The sequence below is a fragment of the Nerophis ophidion genome, linkage group LG22 (genome assembly GCF_033978795.1).
Source record: "Nerophis ophidion isolate RoL-2023_Sa linkage group LG22, RoL_Noph_v1.0, whole genome shotgun sequence".
NCBI classification, from domain to species: Eukaryota; Metazoa; Chordata; class Actinopteri; order Syngnathiformes; family Syngnathidae; genus Nerophis; species Nerophis ophidion.
The window spans coordinates 30,030,005-30,056,386 of NC_084632.1; the positions used below are offsets into that span (position 1 = coordinate 30,030,005).

General features: G+C 40.7%; 1 protein-coding gene across 5 annotated transcripts in view; it reads left to right on the forward strand.

Moving 5' to 3' along the window:
* lrp8 (low density lipoprotein receptor-related protein 8, apolipoprotein e receptor) overlaps positions 1 to 26,382 on the forward strand; it is a 438,760-nt gene that overhangs the window by 366,379 nt on the left and 45,999 nt on the right. For all 5 annotated transcript variants that reach the window (XM_061883665.1, XM_061883666.1, XM_061883663.1 and 2 more), the window contains exons 13-14: positions 7,572 to 7,711; positions 18,040 to 18,181. In XM_061883665.1, the coding sequence (XP_061739649.1) occupies positions 7,572 to 7,711; positions 18,040 to 18,181 (282 nt within the window). The remainder of the gene's footprint in view (positions 1 to 7,571; positions 7,712 to 18,039; positions 18,182 to 26,382) is intronic.

Below are 26,382 nucleotides of genomic sequence, written 5' to 3' on the forward strand. Positions count from 1 at the left end.
CCTCTCGATGTGGAGGAGCAGCGGCTTTACGTTGAGCTCCTCCCGGATGGCAGAGCTTCTCACCCTATCTCTAAGGGAGAGACCCGCCACCCGGCGGAGGAAACTCATTTCGGCCGCTTGTACCCGTGATCTTATCCTTTCGGTCATGACCCAAAGCTCATGACCATAGGTGAGGATGGGAACGTAGATCGACCGGTAAATTGAGAGCTTTGCCTTCCGGCTCAGCTCCTTCTTCACCACAACGGATCGATACAACGTCCGCATTACTGAAGACGCCGCACCGATCCGCCTGTCGATCTCACGATCCACTCTTCCCCCACTCGTGAACAAGACTCCTAGGTACTTGAACTCCTCCACTTGGGGCAGGGTCTCCTCCCCAACCCGGAGATGGCACTCCACCCTTTTCCGGGCGAGAACCATGGACTCGGACTTGGAGGTGCTGATTCTCATTCCAGTCGCTTCACACTCGGCTGCGAACCGATCCAGTGAGAGCTGAAGATCCCGGCCAGATGAAGCCATCAGGACCACATCATCTGCAAAAAGCAGAGACCTAATCCCGTGGCCACCAAACCGGAACCCCTCAACGCCTTGACTGCGCCTAGAAATTCTGTCCATAAAAGTTATGAACAGAATCGGTGACAAAGGACAGCCTTGGCGGAGTCCAACCTTCACTGGAAACGTGTCCGACTTACTGCCAGCAATGCGGACCAAGCTCTGACACTGATCATACAGGGAGCGGACTGCCACAATAAGACATTCCGATACCCCATACCCTCTGAGCACTCCCCACAGGACTTCCCGAGGGACACGGTCGAATGCCTTCTCCAAGTCCACAAAGCACATGTAGACTGGTTGGGCAAACTCCCATGCACCCTCAAGAACCCTGCCGAGAGTATAGAGCTGGTCCACAGTTCCACGACCAGGACGAAAACCACACTGTTCCTCCTGAATCCGAGGTTCGACTATCCGGCGAAGCCTCCTCTCCAGTACACCTGAATAAACCTTACCGGGAGTGTGATCCCACGATAGTTGGAACACACCCTCCGGTCCCCCTTCTTAAAGAGAGGGACCACCACCCCGGTCTGCCAATCCAGAGGTACCGCCCCCGATGTCCACGCGATGCTGCAGAGTCTTGTCAACCAAGACAGCCCCACAGCATCCAGAGCCTTAAGGAACTCCGGGCGGATCTCATCCACCCCCGGGGCCTTGCCGCCGAGGAGCTTTTTAACTACCTCAGCGACCTCAGCCCCAGAAATAGGAGAGTCCACTACAGATTCCCCAGGCACCGCTTCCTCAAAGAAAGACGTGTTGGTGGGATTGAGGAGGTCTTCGAAGTATTCCCTCCACCGATCCACAACATCCGCAGTCGAAGTCAGCAGAACACCATCCGCACCATACACGGTGTTGATAGTGCACTGCTTCCCCTTCCTGAGGCGCCGTATGGTGGTCCAGAATCGCTTCGAAGCCGTCCGGAAGTCGTTTTCCATGGCTTCCCCGAACTCTTCCCATGTCCGAGTTTTTGCCTCCGCGACCGCTAAAGCTGCACACCGCTTGGCCCGTCGGTACCCGTCCACTGCCTCCGGAGTCCTATGAGCCAAAAGAACCCGATAGGACTCCTTCTTCAGCTTGACGGCATCCCTCACTGCTGGTGTCCACCAACGGGTTCTGGGATTACCGCCACGACAGGCACCAACAACCTTGCGGCCACAGCTCCAATCAGCCGCCTCGACAATAGAGGTTCGGAACATGGTCCACTCGGACTCAATGTCCCGCACCTCCCTCGTGACATGTTCAAAGTTCTCCCGGAGGTGTGAATTGAAACTCTCTCTGACAGGAGACTCTGCCAGACGTTCCCAGCAGACCCTCACAATGCGCTTGGGCCTGCCAATTCAAACATCTTTTATAAATATATTTATTGAATAATGTGTTGGCCCTGCGATGATGTGGCGACTTGTCCAGGGTGTTCCCCGCCTTCCGCCCGATTGTAGCTGAGATAGGCGGCAGCACCCCCTGCGACCCCAAAAGGGAATAAGCGGTAGGAAATGGATGGATGGATAATACTTAAACAAAATATGAATGTATGTTCATAAACTGTGAAAAGGAATACAACACTGCAATATTCAGTGTTGACAGCTAGATTTTTTGTGGACATGTTCCATAAATATTGATGTTAAAGATTTATTTTTTTTGTGAAGAAATGTTTAGAATTAAGTTCATGAATCCAGATGGATCTCTATTACAATCCCCAAAGAGGGCACTTTAAGTTGATGATTACTTCTATGTGTAGAAATATTTATTTATAATTGAATCACTTGTTTATTTTTCAACAAGTTTTTAGTTATTTTTGCATCTTTTTTTCCAAATAGTTTAAGAAAGACCACTAAAAATGAGCAATGTTTTGCACTGTTATACAATTTCATAAATCAGAAACTGATGACATTGTGCTGTATTTTGCTTCTTTAGCTCTTTTTTTAACCAAAAATGCTTTGCTCTGATTAGGGGGTACTTGAATTTAAAAAATCTTCACGTTTCATCAAACATATATCAACATTGTTGCCCTAGGGCAGGGGTCAGCAACCCGCGGCTCTTTGGCCACTCTGATGTGGCTCAGGTGCATAATCGCCGCCCCCACCCCGATTATTTGGGAGGGGGGTCCGGATTTTCTTGCCTCTCCCGGACATCACTCTTAGTTAACATTCTCCAATCTTCACTCGGACTACAATATTGAGGGACTACAATATTGATGGCGTGCCGTGATGGGATGGCTTTACTTTTAACGTACTCTTCAACATGTCATCGTGCCCGCCTTCACGCCATGCTATCTGCGTGCCGGCTGGACGCATGCATTTCGCTGCTTTTATCTGCACACATATGAGATTGCAAGGCATACTTGGTCAACAGCCATGCAAGTTACACTGAAGGTTGTGATATAAACAACTTTAACACTCTTACGAATAATATGCAGCACACTGTGAACCCACACCAAACAAGAATGACAAACACATTTCGTGAGAATACCCACACAGTAACACAACATAAACGCAACACAACAAATACCCAGAATCCTTTGCATCCATGACTCTTCCTGACTATATTATACATCCCCGTGCCCCCAACCCTGCCCACCTCAACCGACGCACGGAGGGGGACTCTGCGTTTTGTTGCTAGTGGGGTGTATAATATAAAGTCCAATTCAAATAAGGCAACAAGAGAAATATCCTACACTTTTCTTTTGTAAAGTAAATCTGAACAGCCGATATGGGCATCTACATCAACTATATGATTTGCCTGAGAAGCTGGACAGGACAAAAAAATAAAAAATGTTCACAGGGGGTACATCACTGAAAAAAGGTTGAGAACCACTGTATTAAGCCAACAAATATGGACCTTAGAATTAATACGCCAGACGCACTGTTCTGTCGATACCTCCCATTATCGCTTTCAATTCCCTTTGCAGCAGAAGCAAAATGTTTCTCAGTGCCCTTGCCTGTGGAGAAACAGAGTCATTGAGTTGCCACACTCTGTGGAATTGAGAGGTCACGACATACTCATGAAAACTAATTCTTTTTCTGAGCTGTATACAGCTGGGAACAGTGGTAGATTGTTTTTCTACAGTCTCTGATTTCATATAGAGCGGCAAACTTATCAGGTTAGTCAGGAAAGTAAAGGTCGGCAACGCTTACCGACCACAATTTAATGAGGATGGGTAAAATATGATGCCTATACAAAGATTGTAATTCTCAAGTGTGATTAATTCTGTCATTTAAAAATAATATTGTTGTTGGTGTTACTTTGCAGTCGTGTTGAATATACAGAATTAGAGCCTCAGTTCTATCACAGCTTAAATATTTGTGTTGCAATAAATTAATTAAAGGCACAAGAATATACATTTTTTAAAGGATATAAATAGAGTAGGTTATACATAGCATATGTTAATAGGAACATATTATAAACACAATAGATTGTCATCCTGTACTGCAAATAGAACCAAATAAAAGCCCAGTTCAGCTCAGTTGTGACACATGTGCAAGTTAAGTGGGGGAGATAGAAAAGAAGAGGTCGAGATACAATGCTTACAACACTCTGTAAAGTTTGCGCCCTGTAGGCCTCTGCATAAACGTTGCAAACAGCCCCTTTAAAGGCCTACTGGAACCCACTACTACCGACCACGCAGTCTGATAGTTTATACATCAATGATGAAATATTAACATTGCAACACATGCCAATACGGCCTTTTTAGTTTACTAAATTGCAATTTTAAATTTCCCGCGAAGTGTCCTGTTGAAAACGTCACGGAAAGCGGACGTGTACGCTTTAACTGCATAATTACACAGTATTTTGGACATCTGTGTTGCTGAATCTTTTGCAATTTGTTCAATTAAAAATGGAGAAGTCAAAGTAGAAAGATGGAGTTGGGAAGCTTTAGCCTTAGCCACACAAACACACGGTGATTCCTTGTTTAAAATTCCCGGAGGGGAACTTTACTATGGATCAGAGCGGTCAAGCGAGCATGGTTCCCGACCAAATGTCAACCAGCAGTTTTCGGTGAGAAAATTTTGGTAAAAAGTCGCTTCTTACCGGAGATCAGCTGAGCTTGTGCCGTCCGTACAGCTGTCGTCGACTTCCATCAGACACTGGCCTCAAGACACCCGTAGACATAACCTTCCGACGATCAGGTATTGTTAAACTCACTAAAACACTAGCAACACAATAGAAAGATAAGGAATTTCCCAGAATGATCCTAGTAAATGTGTCTAAAAACATCTAAATCCGTCCCAATGTAATGTCGTTTTTTTTTTAACTTTATTTATTTATTTATTTTTTCTAGTCCGTCGCTATCAATATCCTCAAACACAAATCTTTCATCCTCGCTCAAATTATCGGGGAAATTGTCGTTTTCTCGGTGCGAATAGCTCTTTGTGTTGGAGGCTCCCATTAAAAACAATGTGAGGATGTGAGGAGCCATCAACGGGTGACGTCATCGTCTGCGACTTCCGGTAAAGGCAGGGCTTTTCTGTTAGCGACCAAAAGTTGCGAACTTTATATTGGATGTTCTCTACTAAATCCTTTCAGCAAAAATATGGCAATATCGCGAAATGATCAAGTATGACACATAGAATGGACCTTCTATCCCCGTTTAAATAAGAAAATCACATTTCAGTAGGCCTTTAAGACATGACATTCCATAACTATGAATAGCAACCACTGGGTCAAAACATGTATGAACTGTAGGTATGTGAAAAGTTTGAAATAATGAGAGTAATTAAAATAATAAATAATTATTAGGGGTTTCTTGGAGCCATAATCACCATGGTGTCATCATCCCATGTGAAAGTCGTTACCTTGTTTCGCCATTTTCCTGTGTTTGTATCATTTCCTGTATTGGTGCTCTTAGTTGGGTTGTACTGGTTGGATAGTTGTACTTCTTGTTTTGCTCCGTTTGACACATTCAGATCAGTTTCCTGCCAGTGCACCTGTTTTTCATTATTTAATGTAGCTTATTTAGTTTCACCTGGTCCCGGATCACTCTGTTTTTTGCATTGCACCTTGTTTTTCTCTCATTCCCCCCACTTGTTTACCTGTATGTATCTCACCTTTTTTACAAGGGGCGCCGCAAGTTGGCAGACCCGTTAGCGATCCTGTTCTGTCTCCCTGTAATGTTTGTCTGACCTTGAATGGGATTAATAAAGTATGTCTGATGTCTGATGATGGCTGACAAGTGTTTGTTCTCTGTGCACTTCCACGCTGCACTAGATTTTTGCTCCACCTGTGTTTTCCAATTCAATAGACTTCTTGCCTGCACAGTATTTTGCCTTTCTTGCTCTGCATCCTGGAGTCCAAAACAACAACGCCAACATAAAAACGTAACACATGGTTCTGTTCATGCAATGTGTTTTTAAAGGCCTACTGAAATGAGATTTTCTTATTTAAACGGGGATAGCAGGTCCATTCTATGTGTCATACTTGATCATTTTGTGATATTGCCATATTTTTGCTGAAAGGATTTAGTAGAGAACATCGACGATAAAGTCCCCAACTTTTGGTCGCTAATAAAAAAGCCTTGCCTTTACCGGAAGTAGCAGACGATGTGCACGTGACGTCACGGGTTGTAGGGCTCCTCACATCCTCACATTGTTTATAATCATAGCCACCAAGAGCTATTCGGACCGAGAAGCGACGATTTCCTCAATATTTTGAGCGAGGATGAAAGATTCGTGGATGAGGAAAGTTAGATTGATTCAGATGTTATTAGACACATTTACTAGGATATTTCTGGAAAATCCCCTATCTGCTTATTGTGTTAATAGTGTTTTAGTGAGATTATAAAGTCATACCTGAGAGTCGGAGAGCTGCGGTGAATGCCAGTGTCTCTGAGAGAATCCAATGGAGGAGCCAAGATCACAGCTGCCTTTGTGACAGCTGCAGGAGGAGTTCGCATAATCCACTCAAGTCTCCGGTAAGAGCCGACTTAATATCACAATTGGTTGACATGTGGTAGAGAAACGTGTTCGCTTGACCGCTCTGTGTTAAAGCTTCACAACAAACAAAGAAACACCGGCTGTGTTTCGGTTGCTAAAGGCAGCTGCAATCCACTGCTTTCCACCAACAGCATTCTTCTTTATAGTCTCCATTATTAATTGAACAAATTGCAAAAGATTCAGCAACACAGATGTCCAAAATACTGTGTAATTTTGCGATGAAAAGAGACGACTTTTAGCCGTAAGTGGTGCTGGGCTGAAATGTCCGGTCCAACCAATAACGTCACAAGCACGCGTCAACATAAGTGTCATCATTCCGCGACGTTTTCAAAAGGATACCTTTGAAATTTAAAATTGCAATTTAGTAAACTAAAAAGGCCGTATTGGCATGTGTTGCAATGTTAATATTTCATCATTGATATATAAACTATCAGACTGCGTGGTCGGTAGTAGTGGGTTTCAGTAGGCTTTTAATGAACTTTTTCCCCACCATGTTTTTGTATGTGACAATTGTGTTTTTATTCAAAAGAAAGACAAGTTGGCATGGTACAGTACAGTTTGTGATGAAATTTGCCAGAGAAAATATAATTTCCAACTCAAATGTGTTCACTTCACCTACAGTATCTAGTCATTATAGCTCTTTAAATTACTGAGCTGAAAAGGTAGACCAACACTGAGAATATTATCAGGTAGAAACGATTCTGTTAAATGTCAAGTTCACCAAAGCCTCACAGAGTCCACATAGCAGTAAGTACTAAAGTAAACAGTTCTGAAAATTGAAAAGCGAACGTGCCCAAACATCCAGCAGGCCTAATCAGTTTGCAGGTATAAAGTACACATACTGTATATTCCCCCTTAGCTCCCTATACAGAGAGGTCAAGCGGCATTACAGTATTATAATCACATCAGTGTTTTTCTCGTGCACGGGCCTCGGCTTTCAGTAAGATTGATGGTGTGCTACTTGGCCATTGCAGTCATAAACCCTATTTATTTTCATTGGAAATGACTTTGTCCCCTTTTTCACCACTACTCTTTGTTCATTTCTCCTTGGATGTCCTCTAATGAATAACTAATTTTTTTTCATATTTCCAGACTTGTCCAATAGGCGTCTCTACTGGGTGGACTCCAAGCTGCACCTGCTGTCCAGTGTGGATTTTAATGGAGACAACCGCAGGGTTCTGCTGTCCTCCCAGCAACACTTGGGTCACCCCTTTGCCCTCACAGTCTTTGAGGTAAAGAACTATTTAAATGAGGCTAAGAATCTGGTATTTTTTGTGCGACATCTCTTAAAATATGACTAGGAGTCAAAATGTCGTATGATGATATCAGGCTAATTTCTAAAATATGTAGAAATATTGGGGCAAACAAAAAAAAACTGTGTTAAAAAAAGGTGGGTTAGAGCAGTGTTTTTCAACCACTGTGCCGCGACACACTAGTGTACCGTGAAATATATATTCTGGTGTGATGTGTATTTTACCTAAGTGTGTAAAAATATTTTTTGCAAACCAGTAATTATAATCTGTATATGTGCCGTCGTTGAGTGTCTGTGCTGTCTAGAGATCGGCGGAGTAACTGTGTAATACTCTTCCATATCAGTAGGCGGCAGCAGGTAGCTAATTGCTTTGTCGATGTCGGGAACATGGTTTGTCGTGATCAAAATATGCAGACGACAGCGAGAGGCAGTGTGCTGGTAAAAAATGTATCTAATGCTTGAACCAAAAATAAACAAAAGGCATTGAAGCTTAGGGATGGCTATGCAAAACGAAGCTAAAACCGAACTGGCTGCAAAGGAAACAAAAACAGAATCCTGGACGACAGCAAAAACTTACAGCGTGTGGAGCAGCAGATGGCGTCCACAAAGTACATCCTTACATGACATGACAACAACAACATCAACAACAATATAGAAGCGCAAGACAAGAACAAAGACACTACAGACAGAAAAACACCAAAAAAACTCCAAATAAGTCATGACAGTACACCTCCTTTGAGACAAGAGCTATAGTGATGCATGGTTGGTTATGGTTTGAATTCATTTCCAACAAAAATAATAATACTAATAATAATAATGAATTACATTTGTAACGCATTTGTTCAAATCTCAAAATGTTACAAAGTATAAAAATAAAAAAATTCAAATTGAAAGTTAGAATATATAATAAAACATTTTATTAGAAATGAGATCATGACACACACTAGATGAACACTAGATAAAACAGAAATGATGCCTTTGAAAACATGTGCAAACTTTATAGCAAAGCTGATCTACCAAACCTGTACAAAGTGGAATGTGTCTCTTAAGTGAGCAGAATAAAGCGTGCAATCAGTTTTGCATTTCTGTCTTCGTGAATATACAAAATATATGCTGATCATCAAAATGGCCACAATACTGGAAGGAGAAAATGCAAGTATAATTATTTAGCACACACAATGTGATCTCTCAACACTTATAACTGTGCTTGCACCGCAAAGACAGACAGGACTACTCCGTCCTACATGTGTGACAACATTTTGGACGGTCAGAAATAGAAAATATTAGACATATTGTCTATTCAGCAACATTCTTTTATAATTCTATAGCTACGAGAGGATATTTAGAGCTGATTAAAACACATCAATCGATGCCTTTTGGTGTAACTGAAGTATTTTTTTACTGACGTTTGTTTCTTTCACATACAGTAGAATATATATTTGAAAATATTAATTTCATTGAAAAAAAATGTGTGCATTTGTTTGCATTTCAAGTGGAGTAATTGAAGCCTCTCACCAAAAAAAAAAAAAAAATCTAAAGTGGGTTCATTTTTGATGCACTGCACAATTGCTTCTAAATTGCCCAATAAAAGTGATACATGCATGTTTGAAAACAGAACAAAATGTCGCATGATAATATGAATTAGCAGTAAAGGAGAGTGTCTCCGTGGTGATGCCCTGTACAGTACATGCAAAATGCTCATTTAAATAAGGCTGTCTGCACTATTTTTCAATTACACACACAGTTTTAGTAAATCGCTCGCAACACGCCCACTAATAGTACATGCCGTCTTATAGATTGCACCTACTGTTTAGCGGGTGATATTTGGATCTTAGTAAATCAGGCCCAATGTCAGTGATTGAGAACATTCAAACACTTTATTGAATCAAAAATATTGAAATTCAATGATCTGGTGAATTTGTGAACAGCTAACATTATGCTCAAATAAACCTTAACCTGCGAACCAAAAATGTGCAACAATTCTTCTCAACAAAAGAGACATATAACCTTATTTAAAAAAAAAATGTGTAAGGCATTTGTTTGCACATGAAACAATACAAAAAGTTAAAGTTAAAATACCACTGATAGTCACACACACACACTTGTGGTGAAATTAATCTCTGGTTTTGACCAAACCCCTTGGTTCAACCCCTTGGGAGGTGAGGGGAGAAGTGAGCAGCAGCGGCGGGAATCATTTTGGTGATTTAACCCTCAATTCCAACCCTTGATGCTGAGTGCCAAGCAGGGAGCTAATGGGTCCCATTTTTATAAAGGATGCCATAGTTAGTTAATAATACTAACACTGACACTCGTAAATGTGTTAGCATATTAGCTAATGCTAACAAAACTAGCTTAATTACATTACGATAGCGTGTACAAATATACATGAAAACACTCCTACAGACATCACACATGGGACGGTTTAGTAAGTATGCGTAGTTTTAGTTATATTGTAAAACTTATAAATGTTGCTTGGAGTGATGAATGAAGAATCCTTTGGGTCGGAAAAGCTATGGATTAATATATATATATATATATATATATATATATATATATATATATATATATATATATATATATATATATATATATATATATATATATATATATATATATATATATATACACCATACTTTTCGGAGTATAAGTTGCTCCGGAGTATAAGTCGCACCTGCTAAAAATGCATAATAAAGAAGGAAAAAAACTTTATTAGATAAAACCCAACACCAAGAATAGACATTGGAAAGGCTATTTAAAATAAATAAAGAATAGTGAACAACAGGCTGAATAAGTGTACGTTATATGACGCATAAATAACCGACTGAGAAGGTGACTGGTATGTTAACGTAACATATTATGGTAAGAGTCATTCAAATAACCATAACATATAGAAAATGCTATATGTTTACCAAACAATCTGTCTAGTCTCGTACGTGAATGAGCTAAATAATATTATTTGATATTTTACGGTAATGTGTTAATAATTTCACACACAAGTCGCTCCCCTGGCCAAACTATGAAAAAAACTGTGACTTATAGTCCGAAAAATACGGTATATACTGTGTGTGTGTGTATATATATATTTGTATGGCACGGGCCAGGAAGTACATTATCAACCCACATCACCTGCAGTAAGCAAACGTGTCCAAAAGATGGTGCCATAGCACAAACAATAACACACCTTTTTAGTGTTTTCATGAAAACTGTGTGTTGAATACAAAACATTAAGGCCGTTAGCGAAGAAAAGTCCATAAATTAGCCACACCGTTTATTAAGCAGCTGGGTTCAAAGCGTTGGAAAAAACATTAGCGGCTTATAGTCCAGAAAATGTGGTACTAAAAATAGAAGATGAGTCAATGTGGCCAAGAAAATAAAACCCGAAATAAATTCAAACATAAAAGGTATCTTTTAAAGGCCTTTAAGAAAAGAGGCTGACCAGAAGAATAAATGACACTAAGTTAAAGCAATAAAAACCAATCAAGAATACATCGGAGGTGTAGAAGGAATTGTGCAGAGAGCAGAGCGAAGATGGAGGGGGTGAAATGTGATCAGTGGGAAGTACTTTCTTCATTTCTCGTTTTGCTGCACACACTTTGAAAATTGAAAGAAAAGAGCTGGCATCCATCATGTCCTGCTGGGTGTGTGCGTGTTTGGCTGCTAGGACTATTTGGAAGAGACTAGTGTTGCAGGCAACCAGGTTCATATCTGATGATTAATCACCTTTTTGTGTTTGCACCGTTCTGCTTAACATATAAAGCAAATTAAAAATCCCTCAGCATGCAGTTCATGTTCCGATAGACCGAAGCTTGGATGATGCCTTAACTTCGATTAAAAATAAACGCTTTCAATTTAAGGTTAGTTTTAGAAACACAAAATCATACTTAAGATCGTAACACGAAGTCATCCATCCCTCCATTTTACAATAGACCCTGCAGCAAGAATTCTCAGGTTATAATTACCCTTCAGTCTATGAACCCACTCAGTGGCCTAGTGCAGTGGTTCTCAAATGGGGGTACGCGTACCCCTGGGGGTACTTGAAGGTATGCCAAGGGGTACGTGAGATTTTTTTTAAAATATTCCAAAAATAGCAACAATGCAAAAATCATATATATATATATATATATATATATATATGTATTGAATAATACTTCAACAAAATATGAATGTAAGTTCATAAACTGTGAAAAGAACTGCAACAATGCAATATTCAGTGTTGACAGCTAGATTTTTTCATAAATATTGATGTTAAAGATTTCTTTTTTTGTGAAGAAATCCATAGAATGAATTTAATGAATCCAGATGGATCTCTATTACAATCCCCAAGAACTACAATTTTTATATCTTTTTTCCCAAATAGTTCAAGAAAGACCACTACAAATGAGCAATATTTTGCACTCTTATACAATTTAATAAATCAGAAACTGATGACATCGTGCTGTATTTTACTTCATCTCTTTTTTTTTAACCAAAAATGTTTTGCTCTGATTAGGTGGTACTTCAATCAATCAATCAATGTTTACTTATATAGCCCTAAATCACTAGTGTCTCAAAGGGCTGCACAAACCACTACGACATCCTCGGTAGGCCCACATAAGGGCAAGGAAAACTCACACCCAGTGGGACGTCGGTGACAATGATGACTATGAGAACCTTGGAGAGGAGGAAAGCAATGGATGTCGGGCAGGTCTGACATGATACTGTGAAAGTTCAATCCATAATGGATCCAACACAGTCGCAAGAGTCCAGTCCAAAGCGGATCCAACACAACAGCGAGAGTCCCGTTCACAGCGGAGCCAGCAGGAAAACATCCCAAGCGGAGGCGGATCAGCAGCGCAGAGATGTCCCCAGCCGATACACAGGCGAGCAGTACATGGCCACTGGATCGGACCGGACCCCCTCCACAAGGGAGAGTGGGACATAGGAGAAAAAGAAAAGAAACGGCAGATCAACTGGTCTAAAAAGGGAGTCTATTTAAAGGCTAGAGTATACAAATGAGTTTCTATTTTACTTGAATGAAAAAAAATTTCACAGGGGGTACATCTCTGACAAAAGGTTGAGAACCACTGGCCTAGTGTCCGCCCTGAGATCGGTAGGTTGTGAGTTCAAACCACGGCCGAGTCATAGCAAAGACTGTAAAAATGGGACCCATTACCTCCCTGCTTGGCACTCAGCATCAAGGGTTGGAATTGGGGGTTAAATGAGCATCAAGGGTTGGATTTGGGGGTTAAATCAACAAAATGATTCCCGAGCGCGGCGACGGCTGCTGCCCACTGCTCCCCTCACCTCCCAGGGGGTGAACAAGGGGATGGGTCAAATGCAAAGGATACATTTCACCACAACTAGTGTGTGTGTGACAATCATTGGTACTTTAACTTTAACTGAACTGTGTCCACGTAAGTCAACTATATGTGAACAACTACACACTCAAACAAAAGAACACACTGAATTGTGAGAATAAGACAATAATCTAATGCATAATGAATGTACACGAGGTATTTACTGCCGCCAGCCTCTACCATAGTAGTTTGTATAATAATAGTAATCTCTGTGCTCAATAAGATCAAATCAATATGGTAGTCATCAAATGCCTGGGACTTCACAGTCTTCAATGTGTTTATTTTTTGTGATGCATAGGGTTAATTTTGACATCAGGTTTTTATATTTCTTTATTCTAAAGAAGAAGCATACAGTGTCTGAAAAACGCCTCCGTCTCTGAACAAACCAGGCGGAGAAATATTAACCTGTGCAGGTTATGTCCACCCCTTTCCACCACACCAAGCCCTGAGGAAATCTAGATGGTAGAAACATATAAAAATAATGTTGTTGTTTTTTTTCCCTTGTCTCATGTCCACTCTCATCGAAGTACTTTTTATCTTCTATCTGATTGACTGGAGGGGATCTTGGTAAAGGGGGAAAAGACAGAAGAAAGCAGGGAAAATAGACAATCCGATCATCCATGAGGGAGACTGGCCGATACAGATCACATGTATTGACTATAAATGTTTCCATTGATTTATGGTGAGTGCTATTGACGGTTAACATGTTCCAAATTATTTTATCACATAAAATTATTTGAGAAAAACAAAGTCAGTTGTACACAATAACTAAACAAAATGGTAAATGGGTTACACTTATATAGTGCTTTTCTACCTTCAAGGTACTCAAAGTGCTTTGACACTATTTCCACATTCACCACATTCACTATTTCCACATTCACCCTTACAAGGCCCTAACCATGACCTATCAGGAGCAAGGGTGAAGTCAATCAATCAATGTTTATGTATATAGCCCTAAATCACTAGTGTCTCAAAGGGCTGCACAATCCACAACACAAACCACTACGACATCCTCGGTAGGCCCACATAAGGGCAAGGAAAACTCAGATCCAGCCACTCTACCAACCGCGCCACACCGTCCCCCAAAATCAAAAAGTACTATCTACATTGAGGGCCACATCGCAGTTATGGCTCCTCTTAGAGGGCCGCATGTAACAGAGAATAATACATGACTATAAATGTGTAAGGATTCGCCTCGTGATAATATTACACAATTGCTTAGCATTTGATTATTGTATATTTTTTCAAGCACAGTGAAAAAATCTCACGATACATGGCCCCATTCATTCTTTCCTTAACACGGATCAATTGTCCTGTCCCCTTAGTAGAAAAAACAGCTCCAAAGCATGATGTTTCCACCCCCATGCTTCACAGTAGGTATGGTGTTCTTGGGATGCAACTCAGTATTCTTCTTCCTCCAAACACGACGAGTTGAGTTTGTACCAAAAAGTTCTATTTTGGTTTCATCTGACCACATGACATTCTCCCAATCCTCTGCTGTATCATCCATGTATCCATTTTGGTATAAACTCACCTCGTCGTGTTTGGAGGAAGAAGAATACTGAGTTCCATCCCAAGAACACCATACCTACTGTGAAGCATGGGGGTGGAAACATCATGCTTTGGGGCTGTTTTTTCTGCTAAGGGGACGGGACGATTGATCCGTGTTGAGGAAAGAATGAATGGGGCCATGTATCCTGAGATTTTGAGCCAAAACCTCCTTCCATCAGTGAGAGCTTTGAATGGTTGACCAAATACTTATTTTCCACCATAATTTACAAATAAATTATTTAAAATTCCTACAATGTGAATTCCTGTTTGTTTGTTTTTTCACATTCTGTCTCTGGCACTTGAAGTGTACCTATGATGAAAATTACAGACCTCTGTCATCATTTTAAGTGGGAGAACTTGCACAATCGGTGGCTGACTAAATACTTTTTTGCCCCACTGTAACATCAGTTGTTGGTGAGATTCTAGTCTGCTTCTGAGCAAGGCACCAACATATCTCGCTAACATGCCTGTTTGGTGCGTGGTTCTCTGTGTGCAATGTTCGTTACACAGCAGAGTAAAAATTTATATTTTTATAAATTCAATTATAATAAAAAAGGCCCTAATTTGTGATAATGATCAGAATGTCTTGGCATGAAATTCACCATCAGGGAAAAAACATTCTGCCATGAGTCAACTTTAAGTGGCATGTTTGATAATCGTAGAGAATTGAGCATACCTGTCAGTCAAGCCATTCGTGTACTAAGGTGAGAGGTAATCAACTCAACATCAATCATTGTTGTCCAGCCAAAGAAGGATTTCATGTAAATGATGCCTCCTAAATATCCTAAATGGAAGTTTATTTGTGTTTCTGTCTTGAAATAGAATACATGTGGTACCACAAGCTGACAGATGTGCCAGTCACAAACTTCCAGAAACCAAGCAGATCTGAGACAGAATGACAATCATCAAGGCCTGTGAGATGATACTTCCGTTTAGATGGACTAGCACGGCCTTGGGAACCATAGACCAGTTGAACAGACACGGTGTCAGAAATGTTCTGAAGGATCGTTCAATGAATTAGATGCTCTGGTGCGTGCATTCTTTAAGGGGTTGTATTGATATTTGCAGCTTTCAAGGTAATAACGCATGGCTGAATCATTTGATTTGATAAATGAGTGAAAAGGAGGATGAAATTTCAGCTGACGGAAGCAGAGAAAGTTGCCCGCTGAGAAATATCAACATAGATATTTATTTCTTGACGTGTCAGCATTGCTGTCGTGTGAGTAAAGTGAAAAGGGTGGAATTTAGAAGCAGTGCAGAAAGGTTAAGTCCACTGAATGAAGATCACAGCTATGAGCAAACCCCCCTGAGATACATATAATATATAATTGGAACCACTTCAATACACAAGCAAGACACCAGCAAGTATAGAACCACTTAGGGTCTGATCTACGAAGATCGAAGTAAAAATTGCTAAATAGCATGCACAAAGTGAAAAATTGTGACAACACTTAGTGGGCGTGTGGTGGATGATTTACTAAGACTGCGTGCGCGATTGATACAAGTGCGAGAGTGGTGCAGACCGCCCTATTTAAATGAGGTTTTTGCTTGTACTATACCGGCTGTCACCATGGAGACACTTCACATTCATGACATCATGTGCGGCTGACAAATATAATCTGAACCACCTTTTATGGGTGATACAGAAGTGCAATATAGGTAACATAACCTATTTATTAGCATGCCGTAAGTGTGCTCTGGATAGTGCCAGTTTGTTTCAGATCAGACCTACATTGATAATACACTGTATGCCCAATATGAAAAGAAAAAAATGTATTGAATTTGTTTTAATCTGTTCCTTAAATCAGTGGTTCTCTACCCCCTGTGAACATTTGTTTAATTCAAGTACCCCCTAATCAGAGCAAAGCATTTTTGGTTGAAAAAAAGAGATAAAGAAGTAAAATACAGCACTATGTCATCAGTTTCTGATTTATTAAATTGTATAACAGTGCAAAATATTGCTCATTTGTAGTGGTCTTTCTTGAACTATTTGGAAAAAAAAGTTATAAAAATAACTAAAAAGTGATACATCGAAGTAATCATCAACTTAAAGTGCCCTCTTTGGGGATTGTAATAGAGATCCATCTGGATTCATGAACTTAATTCCAAACATTACTTCACAAAAAAAGAAATCTTTAACATCAATATTTATGGAACATGTCCCCAAAAATCTAGCTGTCAACACTGAATATTGCATTGTTGCATTTCTTTTCACAGTTTATGAACTTACATTCATATTTTGTTGAAGTAGTATTCAATAAATATATTTAAAAAGGATTTTTGAATTGTTGCTATTTTTAGAATATTTTTTAAAAAATGTCACGTACCCCCTGGCATACCTTCAAGTACCCCCATTTGAGAACCACTGCCTTAAGTAATCTAGAAGCTATACAATTCTAAAAATGTGAAGTGAAGTGAATTATATTTATATAGTGCTTTTTCACTAGTGACTCAAAGCGCTTTACATAGTGAAACCCAATATGTAAGTTACATTTAAACCAGTGTGGGTGGCACTGGGAGCAGGTGGGTAAAGTGTCTTGCCCAAGGACACAACGGCAGTGACTAGGATGGCGGAAGCGGGGATCGAACCTGCAACCCTCAAGTTGCTGGCACGGCCACTCTACCAACCGAGCTATACCGCCCCATATATAATATTGCCAAATAGACAATATTTATAATATTTCTATTTCTGACAGTCCATTACGGTACATTCAGAAAGTATTCACAGCTCTTCTTAGTTTTTGCATTTTTGTCAGAACGGGCACTATGGTGTAGTTTGTTTTCCCGGAATGCAAGGGAAGGTGACGGCACATGGCGTGAAGGTAAATACATGGTTTTTAATTTTTACTACAAAACGTGTACAAACAAACGGCGCTTGCAGTGGAGGCACAAAACTTAACGCTGGAAACAAAACTAGCATTTTGACGTAAACTATGGGCAAGAAACAAAAGACACCAACTGTGGCATTAATAAACAGAAACTTACTTGCGGTCACGTGGGTAGGGCAGCATGGACTAAGAAATTGCATGAAACAAGCAGCGTGAACTAATCATGAAACAGAGTGATGACACCAGAAAGACCAACAGAAAGAGACAGGCTTGAATAGTCTCTTCATGATTGAAAACAGGTGCGTCAGTCCAAATGAGTCTGGTGAAACCAATGAGTTGTCATGGAAACAAAACAAGGGAGTGAAAAAACAGGAACTAATGGAGTATTGAAGTAACATAACACAATGATCACAAAACATGGAAATTTTATATTACAGCCTTATTCTAAAATAAAATGAATTAATTTGTGTCCTCAGAATTATACAGACAACATGCCATAATGACAAAGTGGAAAAGTTATTTTTTAATTCAGCAAATTTAAAAAAAAATAAACAAATAAAAAAAATCACTAATTTCATAACTTCTCTGTCTAGGATCGCATATACTGGACCGACCTGGAGGATGAAGCAATTTACAGCGCCAACCGCCTGACAGGGAATGATGTGGCTAAGGTAGCTGAGCACCTCAATAACCCTCTGGACCTGGTGGTGTTCCATGAACGCAGGCAGCCAAAGGGTAGGCCGGCCTGCATACAGCCATGCTTTGCTATGCATATATGACATAATTCGGGGCCTTTTTTTTTTCCAAACAATGATTACATGAATTTATAATTCATGTTTGCGACGATTGCCTTCTGCTAATATTTGCTTGGCGAGTTACTTTGATCATCCATCCATTCATTTTCTACCGCTTGTGCCTTCTGGGGTGGCGGGGGGTGGTGGAGCCTATCTCAGCTGCATTCGGGCGGAAGGCGATTTACACCCTGGACAAGTCGCCACCTCATCGCAGGGCCAACACAGATAGACAGACAACATTCACTCTCACATTCACACACTAGGGCCAATTTAGTGTTGCCAATCAATCTATCCCCAGGTGCATGTTTTTTTGGAGGTGGTAGGAAGCCGGAGTACCCGGAGGGAACCCACGCAGTCACGGAGAGAACATGCAAACTCCACACAGAAAGATCCCGAGCCCGGGATTGAACTCAGGACTACTCAGGACCTTCGTATTGTGAGGCACATGCACTAACCCCTGGTCTACCGTGCTGCCATACTTTGACCATATCTGGGGATGATAATATAATATGATATTTCACAGTCCCAAACAAGGGCAGCACGGTGGAAGATGGGTTTGTGCGTCTGCCTCACAATACGAAGGTCCTGAGTAGTCCCGGGTTCAATCCCGGGCTCGGGATCTTACTATGTGGAGTTTGCATGTTCTCCCCGTGACTGTGTGAGTTCCCTCTGGGTACTTCGGCTTCGTCCCACTTCCAAAAACATGCACCTGGGGATAGGTTGATTGGCAACCCTAAATTGGCCCTAGTGTGTGAATGTTGTCTGTTTATCTGTGTTGGCCCTGCGATGAGGTGGCGACTTGTCCAGGGTGTACGCCGCCTTTCGCCCAATTGTGGCTGGGATGGGCACCAGCGCCCCCCACGACCCCAACCGGAATAGGAGGTAGGGAATGGATGGATGGATTTCACAGTCCCCGCAACCCCGAACGGGACAAGCGGTAAAAAATGGAAGGACGGATGGATTTCTAATTTCTTTCAGAATAAATCGTGTACAGTATTAGATTTTAGCACTGTGCGAACACACTTTTTAACACACTCTTGCTTACATGCGTATTTGTGTGTCCACTGTACTTTCTCTTCTTCCAACAAATGGGTGCACATTTTTCAGTATAATATGATATTTCTAATTTATTTCAGGATAAATTGTGTACAGCATTAGATTTTAGCACTGTGCAAACACTTTTTAACACACTCTTCTGTACATGCGAATTTGTGTGTCCACTGTGCTTTCTTTTCTTCCAACAAATGGGCGCAAAATTTTCGTTACAAACATTCTGTTGTCTATGAATTACCATGGCACCATTACCATATGACAATTAGCATTTATATCTTCATGCCTCGTTTCCTGCCCTCAATCAAAGCTCAAAGCGTTCTCGTCAGTAGGGAATTAATTGCACTGTCTCATTATAAATCCAAGACGTCTGCTCAAAGACATATCACAGCAATTAAACATGCATGCCAAGCAACTACTATGTTCGGCAAGACTAAATTAACTCCGTAAGCTTTCTCAAATTATTCCGAACTAAATTCTGTCCCTTCCTTATTTTACCTTTCATCCCGTTTTCAGTTAGCTAAACTATTTTGCAAAAACATGGTGACCCCCAAGAAGCGCGTGTAAAATGTCAATTAATGAATAAAATTAACTTTCACTACAAATATATGTGGTGCAGAGTGTTAGTGCTGGGCCAGAAAACTGCTATACTGGGACCAAATCCGGGCCAAAGATGTGAGAGGACTGTATGCAAATATTGTTTATAGTAAGGTTGTCCCGATACCAGTATTTTAATACCGGGACCAGAATGTATTTCAAGGTATTTCAATGCTCTTCAAAGCTTTTTGATACCTTTCTAAACAAAGGGGACCACAAAAATGGTATTATTGGCTTTATTTTAACAAAAAATCTTATGATACATTAAATGTTATTGCAACCAAAGAAGAAGTTTGGCCTTAAATTAAATAATGAACATACTAGACAATTTGTCTTTTAGTAGTAAGTAAGCAAACAAAGGCTAATTATTTGGCTGCTGACATATGCAGTAACATATTGAGTCATTGCCCATTTTATTATTTTTTTTTAAAATAATGAGAAACAAGCTGTAAAAAATGATTATTAATCTACTTGTTCATTTACTGTTGGTTATTTTTCATTTTAATACGTTCCATCTACACTTCTGGTAAAATGTAAAAAAAACAAAAACCTATTATTTTGTTGTTTGAATATTTTACATATGTTTTGGATGATACCACAAATTTAGGTCTCGACCTGATACCAAGTGAATTGTGAAACCCAATATCTAAGTTACATTTAAACCAGTGTGGGTGGCACTGGGAGCAGGTGGGTAAAGTGTCTTGCCCAAGGACACAACTAGGATGGCGGAAGCGGGAATCGAACCTGCAACCCACAAGCTGCTGGCACGGCCGACATTATACCAACCGAGCTATACCGCCCCAAGTAGTTCTAGGATCTTACATTGGAGATATTCCTTGGGTTTATAAGCATAACATACATTTTTAAAAAGTAAAAAAGTTTTGTGACGATCAATCAATCAATCAATCAATGTTTACTTATATAGCCCTAAATCACTAGTGTCTCAAAGGGCTGCACAAACCACCACGACATCCTCGGTAAGCCCACATAAGGGCAAGGAAAACTCACACCCAGTGGGACATCGGTGACAATAATGACCCAGTGGGACGTCGGTGACAATGATGACTATGAGAACCTTAGAGAGGAGGAAAGCAATGGATGTCGAGCGGGTCTAACATGATACTGTGAAAGTTCAATCCACAATGGATCCAACACAGTAGCGAGAGTCCAGTCCAAAGCGGATCCAACACAGCAGCGAGAGTCCCGTTCACAGCGGAGCCAGCAGGAAACCATCCCAAGCGGAGGCGGATCAGCAGCGCAGAGATGTCCCCAGCCGATACACAGGCAAGCAGTACATGGCCACCGGATCGGACCGGACCCCCTCCACAAGGTAGAGTGGGACATAGAAGAAAAAGAAAAGAAACGGCAGATCAACTGGTCTAAAAAGGGAGTCTATTTAAAGGCTAGAGTATACAGATGAGTTTTAAGGTGAGACTTAAATGCTTCTACTGAGGTAGCATCTCGAACTGTTACCGGGAGGGCATTCCAGAGTACTGGAGCCCGAACGGAAAACGCTCTATAGCTCGCAGACTTTTTTTGGGCTTTGGGAATCACTAACAAGCCGGAGTCCTTTGAACGCAGATTTCTTGCCGGGACATATGGTACAATACAATCGGTAAGATAGGATGGAGCTAGACCGTGTAGTATTTTATACGTAAGTAGTAAAACCTTAAAGTCACATCTTAAGTGCACAGGAAGTCAGTGCAGGTGAGCCAGTACAGGCGTAATGTGATCAAACTTTCTTGTTCTTGTCAAAAGTCTAGCAGCCGCATTTTGTACCAACTGTAATCTTTTAATGCTAGACATGGGGAGACCCGAAAATAATACGTTACAGTAGTCGAGGCGAGACGTAACAAACGCATGGATAATGATCTCAGCGTCTTTAGTGGACAGAATGGAGCGAATTTTAGCGATATTACGGAGATGAAAGAAGGCCGTTTTAGTAACACTTTTAATGTGTGCCTCAAAGGAGAGAGTTGGGTCGAAGATAATACCCAGATTCTTTACCGTGTCGCCTTGTTTAATTGTTTGGTTGTCAAATGTTAGAGTTGTATTATTAAATAGAGTTTGGTGTCTAGCAGGACCGATAATCAGCATTTCCGTTTTTTTGCCGTTGAGTTGCAAAAAGTTAGCGGACATCCATTGTTTAATTTCATTAAGACACGCCTCCAGCTGACTACAATCCGGCGTGTTGGTCAGCTTTAGGGGCATGTAGAGTTGGGTGTCATCAGCATAACAGTGAAAGCTAACACCGTATTTGCGTATGATGTCACCTAGCGGCAGCATGTAGATGCTGAAGAGTGCAGGGCCAAGGACCGAACCCTGGGGAACTCCACACGTTACCTTAACGTAGTCCGAGGTCACATTGTTATGGGAGACACACTGCATCCTATCAGTAAGATAAGAGTTAAACCAAGACAGGGCTAAGTCTGACATACCAATTCGTGTTTTGATACGTTCTAATAAAATATTATGATCGACGGTATCGAAAGCAGCGCTAAGATCGAGGAGCAGCAACATAGATGACGCATCAGAATCCATCGTTAGCAATAGATCATTAGTCATTTTTGCGAGGGCTGTCTCCGTGGAGTGATTTGCCCTGAAACCGGATTGAAAGGTTTCACATAGATTGTTAGACGCTAAGTGTTCATTTAACTGCTCCGCAACAATTTTTTCAAGGATTTTTGAAATAAAGGGAAGGTGAAACACCGGTCGGTAGTTTACCATGAGGTCAGGATCGAGGTTAGGTCTTTTAAGAAGAGGATGAATAACCGCTTTTTTGAATGCTAGGGGAACAGTGCCCGAGGAGAGTGATAAGTTTATAATATTTAGCACTGATGGACCTAATAATACAAAGAGCTCCTTGATCAGTTTCCCAGGAAGAGGGTCAAGTAAGCATGTCTGTTTTATTCCATTTACACGTTGTAACAATTCCTCTAATGTTATTTCCTCAAAACGAGAGAAACTATTTTGGAGGGCAGTATCCGCCGTATATACAATCGTATCAGTGATAAAAAATATAGATGTAATCATTGTCATGTCGACTAGATATAGATGTAATCATTGTCATGTCGACTAGATACGCTCTTTTACTTGGTATCATTACAGTGGATGTCAGGTGTAGGTCCACCCATGGCATTTGTTTACATTGAGGAGCGCTAGTGTTTGTTAGCGATGACGCCAGAGAGCTGTTCTATCCTCCTACAGTGTGTAGTGAAGCATGTTTAGCTATTCCTCGTCCTGCAAGGACGATACTTGTAAGAAACTTTGTTAGTCTCCATGGAGGCAAGGATTAGTGATTTAAAAGTAGCTAAAACACTGCCGACTGCGGATTGACGTTAGCCGCTAGCGAGCTAGCCATGTTTTGAACCACGTCTTGTAGAGAGGCATTTCAGTGTGATAGTTTTATCGTTAACTTTTAAGCCAAAATGCATCCATTCTCCCTTTTTTGTCGACACACTGTGTCTGCTTGTAAGTACTCCGTGGTTGTCCTCTGCCCGTAAAACCAGCGATGTCACGACGTGACAACGGCGCTCAGTCATGCCCGTTCAAAAATTAAAAAAAAGGGAACCGGTATTTTACCGATATAGTACCCGTTTTTGATTCATTAGTACTGCAGTACTTTACTAGTACTGGAATACTGTACAACCCTAGTTTATAATTTTTGTAATGTTTTTTTGCACACATAAAAATTTATTTTTGAAAAAAATATGTTTTGTCTGTTTTATTACAAAACGAAAATATCTAATTAGAATACAATAAATCTAGTTGCCTAGTGGTTAGAGTGTCCGCCCTGAGATCGGTAGGTTGTGAGTTCAAACCCCGGCCGAGTCATACCAAAGACTATAAAACTGGGACCCATTACCTCCCTGCTTGGCACTCAGCATCAAGGGTTGAAATTGGGGGTTAAATCACCAAAATGATTCCCGGGCGCGGCCACGGCTGCTGCTCACTGCTCCCCTCAACTCCCAGTAGGTGATCAAGGGTGATGGGTCAAATGCAGAGAATAACTTTGCCACACCTGGTGTCTGTGTGGCACTTTAACTTAACTTATGGTCTAGCTCGGTGGTACATTTTCTTTGGCTCACCAACACAGGAGGACAGCGCTAAAATGCAAACATTGTCACATATAGAAACAAATAATGAGACACAATAAGAACTGAAAATAGAAATACAGGCAAAGATTTTAAAAAGTATCAGTAAAAGCAGAGAAGTTCAGGTCAAACTTGGATTTGTCCACTTAGTCACATTATGAAATTAAATTCAAGCTTTAAGTAGAAAGTAAAAAGTGAAGTATATAATAATAATTTCACATAAATAAATAAAAAAACAATTGTAATGCAAAAGGGGCTCAAAACTAAATTCTGCTTTCGGCTCCAATTTAACTAGGAGCGGCCCTGGTGACCCTAAACAGGATTTGCAAAAGACAGTCATTTAATGAATGGTTCCAATCACAGAGAGTAACTGGTATGTATATCTAAAATTGGAGATGTCGGATAATGGCTTTTTTGCCGATATCCGATATTGTCCAACTCTTAATTACCGATACTGGTATTAACCGATACCGATATATACAGTCGTGGAATTAACACATTATTATGCCTAATTTTGTTATGTTGTCCCGCTGGATGCATTAAACAATGTAACAAGGTTTTCCAAAATAAATCAACTTAAGTTATGGAAAAAAGTCCCAACATGGCAGTGCCAATTTATTATTTTTTTAACATGCCTCAAAAACAGCAGCTTGGAATTTGGAACATGCTCTCCCTGAGATTGATTGATTGATTGATACTTTTATTAGTAGATTGCAAAGTTCAGTACATATTCCGTACAATTGACCACTAAATGGTAACACCTGAATAAGTTTTTCAACTTGTTTAAGTCGGGGTCCACGTTAATCAATTCATGGTGGAGAGAGCATGTGGAGGTTGAGTTGAGTGGGGTTGGGGGTGGGGGGTCGGTTGTATATTGTAGCGTCCTGGAAGAGTTAGTGCTGCAAGGGGTTCTGGGTATTCGTTCTGTTGTGTTTATGTTGTGTTACAGTGCGGATGTTCTCCCCAAATGTGTTTGTCATTCTTGTTTGGTGTGGGTTCACAGTATGGCGCATATTTGTAACAGTCTTAAAGTTGTTTATACGGCCACCCTCAGTGTGACCTGTATGGCTGTTGACAAAGTATGCCTTGCATTCACTTGTGTGTGTGAAAAGCCGTAGATATTATGTGACTGGGCCGGCACGCAAAGGCAGTGCCTTCAAGGTTTATTGGCGCTCTGTACTTCTCCCTACATCCTTGTACACAGCGGCATTTTAAAAAGTCATACATTTTCCTTTTTTTAAAACCGATACCGATAATTTACGATATTACATTTTAAAGCATTTATCAGCCGATAATATCGGACATCTACATATAAAATGTTAGTTTTTATTGAATAAGACACCAAGAATGTAAGTGTATAAAGAATGTGGGATGTATTATATGAATTATGAGCAATTAAACACTAAATATTGTAAGAATATGAACGTTCCTCGTTCACTTCCCAGACGACATCCTCGACATGCAATCAATTAAACACACAGCAAAGATATGACAAACACGGCATATATTAAAGCTCTTGCTGCCTGCTCTGTAAACATACCCTACCCACCAAGCCTTGTCTTCTTGCCGCGGCTGTGACGCAGTCCCGGTGATAACCGTAATTAAAAGTACTGTATGTCACTAAAAAGCACGGTCTTTCTTGCTACTGTAACCCTTCCAGTCATCCATTTTTAACCGCTTGTTCCTGGAGCCTACCTACCCCAGCTACACTCGAGCGGAAGGCGGGTTACACCCTGGACATGCCGCTACCTCATCACAGGGCAAACACAGATAGACAGACAACATTCACACTCACTTGGGCCAATTTAGTGTTGCCAATCAGCCTATCCCCAGGTGCATGTTGCTATTGGAATACTTTCTATAGTTCAAAACTTAGTCATTTGAAAGTAGCTTTGCAAATCCTACTACAGCTTTGATGTTGAAGATTTAAGGAAAAATCATTTGGAAACGTCCTGTGGGCTGGATTTAAAAGCTTAAAAGGCCTTGCAAGGTCCGTGGGTCGTATTTTGCCCGGGTCTGAACTAATTCCAAAATACACGCAAATACTTATATTTCAGTCAAAGGCTTCTGATTTTACCTTGAAGTCATCGGTACAACTGTCTTTTTTGTTATGGCATTTTTTTATGTTTCACATTTCAGTTGTGGGGAGACACGACAGATGACATTTTTAGGACACTGAAGCTATCATAGCTTCTGTAGCATGTTGTTATATCATGTTTCAGTATCTTTCCTGTCTTTGTTTCTGTGCATCCTTGTCTTCTATTTTACCATTTGTCTGCACTTCCAAGTTCCAATGCAGAAAAGGTAAAAGTGTAGAGTCACTGAAACACTGTAACCGAGGCCCAGGTGTGTCTCCAGCTTTTAATGTCGCGTGACTGATGTTGCTTTTTCCAAGTACATC